The sequence below is a fragment of the Neophocaena asiaeorientalis genome, unplaced genomic scaffold, assembly GCF_003031525.2.
Source record: "Neophocaena asiaeorientalis asiaeorientalis breed wild unplaced genomic scaffold, Neophocaena_asiaeorientalis_V1.1 scaffold30, whole genome shotgun sequence".
Taxonomy (NCBI): domain Eukaryota; kingdom Metazoa; phylum Chordata; class Mammalia; order Artiodactyla; family Phocoenidae; genus Neophocaena; species Neophocaena asiaeorientalis.
In genome coordinates this window covers 16633763-16641449 of record NW_020174923.1, presented here as the reverse complement: position 1 = coordinate 16641449, position 7687 = coordinate 16633763, and the positions used below count along the sequence as shown (strand labels likewise).

The window sequence follows — 7687 nt, the reverse complement described above, 5'->3', positions numbered from 1 at the left end:
CCACCTCCCTTCTCTCCTCCACCCCCCACCCCTTTCTTTCCCCCCTGTGTCTTGTGTTGTGTATCATTAAAACTTCCCTCCCAGCCACTTCGCAGCCAACAACCAGGCCCTTCTGGGGCCAGTTCCCTTGGGGCAGCTCAGCCAGCCGGGCCCTGGGGGTGGGGGACCTGAGGGGTCAAGCCCCCAGAGAAGAGCCTTTGTGTTCTGGAACCAAGGCTTAAACTCAATTTGGCAACCTTCGGCATGTTCACGAGAGCAGCCACTAGAACTGCCTCCACCCAGGCACCTCTCCCTTCTCTCCTCTCCTCCCTCCTTCCCTCCCAGGGCTCCGTCTCTCCCGTTAGTGCCTTAAGCCTGCCAGTAGGGCCCCTGGGCACTGCCCAGCCCTGCTAGAGCCTCACCGGGCTGGACACCAACAACCCCTCACCTAGAAGGACAGTCCCAGCCATAGGCCTGCAGCCAGCGCTGGCCAGTGTCCTAGTCTGCCCTGAAAGGGGCAGGAACACAAAGGGTGGCGGTCGCGGGAATCGTGGGGAAGGGGACCATCCAGTCCATGATGTCAGGACCAGAAGGACTCCTCACTTGGCCACTGTAATCTAGAGAGACACCGGGACCCAGGGAGGGTAAGTGCCTTGCCAAGGACACATAGCCAGTTGGGAGAAAGCTGAGGCTGCAGCCCTGGTTTCTGGTCTCCCTCTTCTGTGGCTCTTTACACCCCTTACAGGAGGGAAACAGGTGGCTCTCTGAGGCCGATGCACCGTCTGGGGCTTGATCTGCCTCCTCAAGTCCTTCTGGCTCCCGCATACAGAGAGCCTCTGTCAGGCCTGGACTGGAGACTCGGCTTCCCCCTCCACCCCTCCCCTGATGGGAGTATCTGGGTCACCAAGGCCTTGTGCTGGGCCACCCTGTCATCCAACACATTCGTAAGGCTGGATGGCTGGCCCCAAGGCTCCTATCTGATACCTCAAGGCAGGGACGATGCTGGTGGGGTGATTCTCAGCTCACAGCAGGGGTAGCTGCCACTTACGACTCCAGTGCCCTCCCATTCTGCCAGCTTCTGGAGCTAGGTCACCCCCCGGGGCCCTGGCCAATCGTCAGGTGCCGGCCCCGAAGGTGCCCTGACCACACAGTGGGACTTGCAGGGCACCCTGAGTGCAAGCGCTCAGCTCTGTTGTCCCCACGATCCAGTGTTTTCTAGACTGCAGGCATTTCCATGCCGCCTTCACTTCACGGGTGTTCTGCTATTACCACTTTTCTTTAAATTCATTTGCTTTCCTTTTAATAACTTCAATTACAGAGGAAACTTTAGATCATTATGATTTTCAACAATTTCTTTCTAACCAGAGGCTACGCCCCTCCAAAGACTGAATGTGTGACCTTCTCTCTTTATTACAAAGGGACCTTAGTAAGCGTTGCTTTAGTACCAGACAGACTCTCTCCTCCCTCGACAATAATCAGGAGGAGTGAAGGGAACAGGGATAGGAAATGTGACTAAATGAGATTTCTCACATGTGACTCCACGTGATTTAATACCACGCTTCATATCGTGGGGCATCCATGGTCCTCTCCGGCCTCTGAGAAACATTACCATTAGCCATAAAAATGCTCTTGAAATTCTAGCCTTTGGCCAAACTGTATTTCAGACTTTCTTAAATTCTGGAGCAGAAAAAAAAAAAAAAGAAAAAAAGATAAGAGAAAAGAAAGTAAAAGAAAAATATTTTGGTTATGCCACGTTCTCTGATTTGGGTTTCAGAAAATGATTTTTCCTCTTAGCACTACCCTCTTAAATATGTAGAACAAAAGGCAGAGGGGAGACGGTCAAACTCGGGGTAGGTAAGGAGGACGAGTGGAAGGCGGCCTTTCGGACCACGCAAAGCAGGGAAGCTGGGAACATCATCGTGGTCACCATCAGCCTTGAATCAGGAGATGGTCTGGTCAAGATTTTGCCATTTGTTTGGTCACAAGTTAATAACAAGCTTTGGGGAACCAGCATTTGCGGTCAACTGTATGCCCCCAGCTCTTGGGGTAAATTATGCCATTTGACCCTGTGAGCTGTGGTATTAGTACATGTACCCATTTGCCAGATAAGGAAACAGGCACACGGAAGTCTAAATAACTTGCCCAAAGTCACAGCTAAGCAGTAGAGTCAGGGTTGGAAATTGCCCTTGTCTGATCACAGAGCCCATGCATCCCCGCAGTAATATTCTGACACCCTCTCCCCAAACCCGAGACCATCTGGCCAGTGCGGACAGACCCGAGGAGATCCCGGCCCCTCAGATAAAGGGGTGAGGCTGATGCGCAGAGGCCTGAAAACGGTGCATAGAAAGTAGAACTCAGCTCTCTGTTCACAGATGAGTCTTCCGCCAGCCCCTCCGAGCAGCCTCAGAAAGTGGTGCATGGATGTGTGGGAGGGGGGAGCCTGAGGAGGCCAGCGACTGTAGGGCCGAGATCACAGGTGGAGGAGAGAGTGTGGAAGGAAGGCAGGGGAGTTGCTGCAGCTTGTTTATCTTTTTAAAAAAAAATGAAGATATAATTCGCACACCGTGAAATCCACCCGTTTACAGTATACCATTCAGTGGCTTTTGGTAGATTCAGTAAGTTGTGCAAACATCACCATTATCTAATTCCAAAACATTTCATCACCTCTAAAAGATACTCTATACCCATTAGCAGCCAAGCTGCAGTTTCTTAAGGAAAAGGAAAAGGCAACACCAGATGGAACGCTATTCCGGATTAGTTTTAAGCCCCACCTCAACCCTACACACCCTCCCTTTTGTTGTTTCCTTCTTCCTCCAAGCCATCTCAGAGTGAGTCTCCCAGCTCCAGGCTCCAACTGCAACCTCATTCCCAACCAGACTAAACCCCCAAACCAAGAAAAAGAAAACCAACCAGTCCTTAAATTAAAGCAACTCAATTTGTAAGTCAATTAAAAACACTTTACCTAACTGCCCTATGCCAGACACTATGGGCAGGAGGATACAGAATTCAGTTAGAAGGACTTCGGGTGCAAGTAACAGCCTGAAGTAGCCTAAACAACAAGGAAAATATGTTATTTCACATAACAAGAATTTCCGAGGCAGGACTCCCCTGGGGTCAGCTAATATGTCAGCAATGGTGTCAGAGACCCAGCTTCTTTCTCTATTTTTCTTCTTTTCTTCCTCTGCTAGTCAGCCTCATCCTCAGGCAGCTTCCCTCATGGCACAGAATGGCTGCTGCAGCTCCAGGCATCACACCCAGACACAATAATGTCCAAAAACAGGAAAAAGGGACATGTCTTAGTATCATTTTAAGAGCCCCAGAAAACTTAGGGCAGAAAAGTTTTTGTACCCTCCAGCAGACCTCCCCTCATGTCTCATTAGCCTAAACCGGGCCCCAAATCCCTGGCAAGGGGAATGGGTGTCCATGATTGGCTTAGATGAATCAGAATTTAACCACTGAGCCAGGTTGGGGAGCCAGAACAAACTGGAGACCCTTGCCAGCCTGGAGCAAGAGGCCACCAGCAGTGTGGGCTACACTACAGCCTAAATAGAAGTCTTTGCCTTTGAGAGGCTCAAGAAAGAGCAGCTGACTGTCACAGAGGAATGGAAGGGGCACTTACCCATCACTTAACATGTCCCAGGTGCCATTTCTGACACTGCAGGAATCACTCCACTGAACAAGCAACAGCCCTTTGAAGCAGCTGTTATTATACCCATTTTGTAGGTGAGGAAACAGGCTCAGAGAGGGTAGGTAATGTGCTCAGTGTCACACAGTTGAGAGGCAGCACTGGGATTCATTGGGGTTGTGGCGGTGCCATGAGATCTGGGCTCTAAGACCACCACTCAGACAGAGGGTCTCTCCAGACAGATATAGGAAACTCCATTCAGGCCTTACCTGGAAGCCAAGGCAACTGAGCAGAGGAGGTGGGCTATGCCAGGTGTGGAACAATGCCAGACAGGTGCCCCTGGTCTGCCCAAGGACTCGCCTACACCTGTGCCAGCCACAGCTACCTGTTCCTGGGTACCTGCTGGTGAGGCAGCTCTGACCCCATTGCAAGCCCACTGGATCCACATCCATATGTCCAGGCTCCCTGGACCCAGAGCCAATGGTTGGGCCCATGTGAGTTTCCAGCAATGGCTGCTACTGGCTGCATTGTTCTGTGGGGAAGATAATTAGCTGGCAGAACTCTGGAGGGTGCAAACCAGGATTTGACCAGAAATTTCTGTGTCATCTCCAAGGATAACATTAGGCTTGCTCTATCCCATCTCCCTAATGGGCCCCCACAAAAGTCTCCCCACGAAGACGCCTGAGATGAAAAGAATCTTCACAGCTCTTACCTTGGTTTAAAGGAAATATTTATTTGATCTTCTGTTGGAAGACTGTCTCTCCCACAGATGGCAAGGCCTGGACAGTTTTTGTTCATCAGCGCTTACCCTGTGCTCTATGAAAATGTGTTGAATGAATGAGCCATCCCCCCACCCTGTGCACATAGAGCACCTACTGTGCTCCTGGGGTCCCCTTGAGGATGGACCATTCCTCCCCCAGAGCTTGGCCTCAGGCTTTGCCCACAGCAGGCGCAAAGTATGTGTTTGTGGGTGATGGGAAAAACAGAAACACTTTCCTGCCCTGAAGCCCAGGTGAAAGGGGGCCACAGCTTGGCTGAGGTTGGAGACAGAAGAAAGCAAAGATGGTTCCTGGGTTGCATCTGGGGCTCCCCTTCCTGGTTATGTCCCACCCACTGGGGAATGGAAAGAACACTGGGACCAAGAGAAACTACGTCAGCCACGCACAGACAGCCACGCAGAGGTCTGGCTCGACTTCCTCAAGGAAGGAGCACTTCCCCGGGCAGGAACGGACATTGGGTTAGAGCCCCAAGGCCTCAGGCAGGCCCGTCATGTCTGGGTGTGGGCTCAGGGCTTGGAGGCAAAGGCAGAATAAAGAAGGATGGAAAAAGACCTAAGAGTTGGAAGAAACGGAAAGTGGGGGAGGGAAAGAGGGGCAGAGATGGGGGCTGGCAGCACGAGGCCCACCAAGCCCCAGGGGTCCCGTGTTGTGGTAACTTCCCGACAGGCTGCCAACCCCTGATCTCAGCCCGCTTGGGGCAGTGCAGGTGTCATCTGAGGGGGAAGCAGGTGCCAAACCCAGAGTAGGGTAGCTAGGGGGAAATGGCGAACTCTAGGTGCCAAGATCTCAAGATGGGGACCCCAAAGGGCCATAAGGACCTCAGACAGTGGTCCCCCATCTGAGGCCTCAGCCTCTGCCTCCCCCCTTACTCCCTCAGCCAGTCATCGGCGGCGTTTATAAGGGCCTGTGCCAGATCCTGCTCTGGATGTTGGGCCTTCAGCAGAACTGAGATTTTCGAGTAGGAAAGAGACAACATTAAATGGGCAACTTAACAGACACATTCAATATGGAATATATGAAATACAAGGTCAGTGTTTAGGGCTATGCAGAAAAATAAAGTGGAGTAAGAGGCCCAGAGGGACAAGGTGGGGGAGCAGCTAGGAGGATGGGGCTGAGGGTCTCGCCGAAAAGGAGATTTTGAGGTGGGTCTCAAGTTGGGGTGTCAAACAAGATTTTCCTGAACAAATCCTTCTGGCAGAGGCTCCTGGGCGCCTGCGGAGCTGCTTAGCTGAGGCTGACAGGAGCAGAAAAAGCACCCCAAGACAGCCACTCACTCCTCAGCCCCTAAGAGAAGAAAGAAACCCAGTATTTATTATTCGCCATCCTCGGTCTGGCGTTCTGTCAGCACGGTTCTCATTTAACGCTGACAACTCCCTATGAGATATAAAGTATTGTCTTCACCTCGGATGGCACAGAGGAGGCTCAGAGATAACAGGCAGCTGGCCAGGGGTGCCCCCAGCCCATTTTTCTGTTGTCCCCTCCCTTCTAAAGGACTTTGACCCCAAATCCCTTTCCAAAATGCCCTTGGGGAACTAGAGATGACTAAGACAGGAGGAACTACTGGGACAGGGAAAACCCCTTACCACCCCCACAGGTGGCACCTGTGATCTTGGGGTGCTGGTGGGCCAGGCCAGGAAGGACTCAGTGACATCACCCTGCCGTTTGCAGCCTTCCGTGTCTCGACACAAGGTTGAGGCAGCTGCACGGAACCCGCCTGACGCCCAGGAGTGGGAGCCCGGGGCCTCACATCACCCCGCCCGCGCCCGCGTCCTGCATCTCGGACGTCCTGCGTCTGTGGCACGGCCCACTCTCCCAGGGGAGCCACCTGGGTGGGGAGGAGAGGGGAGCCTGAAGCCACGCACACCTTATCCCCAGCTAAGCTCGGGGATTGCGAAGTAGATTAAAGGCATTCACTCACGAGGATGCCTGCTTAACCGGGATCCCCAAAGATCCGGGCTGCTCACCGACAAAGGCTCCGGCTCCCAGCCCGCGGGGTCGGGGGCGGGGCGGAGCCAACTTCCTCGCCTGCAGACTTCCTGCCTTATTATCAGCACCGCCGCCAGGGGGCGCGCCGGGGCCGGGAGACCGAGAGGCTAGTGGGCTCCGGGTCGCCTTTGTGCGTTCGGTTGGCGTTTGTTGCTCACCTGTGTGCTTACCCAGTGCACGCTTCCGGCATTTCCAGGACGCTGCCTCTACACTGGGCGGTTTAAAGAAATCTCGTTTGATTAATTCCTGCGCCACCACCCACGCTGTGGACCACCTGCCTCCTGGTTGCCCTCTCCGGTTGTCTAGCTTTCTTTCTAGTGGCCTCCAAGGAGAACCTCGCTTGAAACCGTTACGCGGCTCCTGTAGCTCTTGGGGTAAAGTTAAAAGCCCCTCTCTCGGTCGGAGTCCGTGGAGGGAGCTCCCACGCGCCCCCTTCGTGCTGTTCCCCGCGGGAGTCGCGAGGTTGCAGACCTTCCGCACTTGCTGTTTCCCCCGTCCGCAGCAGCTTTGCCCTCTCCCCTCACCCTCCCCAGGCTGTTCTGGGCTCCTGGCTCCTGGGCCCCAGCAGCCTTCGGGCAAGTTTTGAGCAAAAGTGAAGCGCACAGCGCTGGATCGAAGATGTCCTCCTCCTCCCTCCCCGCGATAGACGGGTAGCCCGCTGCGGGCGGGGACAAGGCTGCCCCGTCCTTTGTCTCGGCGGTGCCTCCGCAGGGGGCCCGGTTGAGCGGCGCTGAATACACAGCGGCCGACTGCTTGCCCCGGGGGAGCGCACGTAAAAGGGAACCTCGGGGCAGCTAGAGAGGTGGAGATGGGACGGAGATGGGCGGTCACTCGGTCGGTCTGAGGTCCCGGACACTCACACAACACAGAGTGCTTCCCACGTGCCACCCCTCAGCCCCCAGGTCCCTTTCAAGAGGCCACCCTCCCACTCAGGCGGAGGCCTCGGGGTCCAACGCCCGGGAGCCTACACCTCACCCGCCCTGGCTGGCCTTGGAGTGAATTTAACCCTTTCCCCACCGCGTGCAACCCTTCGTGCGGTTCGGGTGCCCATGAGAGAGGGCGTTTCCGTTCGTGACACTTGGCTCTGGGGTGCCCTCCCCCTCCTGGGCAGGGACCATTCCTGTGTTCCCACTGGTAGCGTTGGGCCGGCAGGAGGAAGGAAATTAAGCCTGTGTTGAAGGAAGGACACCTGGCAGGGGAGGGAAAGGGCTCAGGAATCCCCTCTTCTGGGGAGCTTTCAAATGGGGGGAACCCCCACACAGTTTCCATTCTCCAGGGCGCCTTGCCCGACCGCTAGCAGGTTCCCACATCGCCCCAT

The 7687-nt window shown here is 54.6% G+C and overlaps 1 protein-coding gene across 1 annotated transcript in view; it reads right to left on the bottom strand.

Moving 5' to 3' along the window:
- WNT9B (Wnt family member 9B) overlaps positions 1–7687 on the bottom strand; it is a 48542-nt gene extending 40855 nt beyond the window's left edge. The window contains exons 1-3 of the mRNA XM_024760770.1: positions 7628–7687; positions 6973–7163; positions 6131–6208 (exon numbers count right to left, since the gene is read on the bottom strand). Of these exons, the coding sequence (XP_024616538.1) occupies positions 6131–6208; positions 6973–7163; positions 7628–7687 (329 nt within the window). The remainder of the gene's footprint in view (positions 1–6130; positions 6209–6972; positions 7164–7627) is intronic.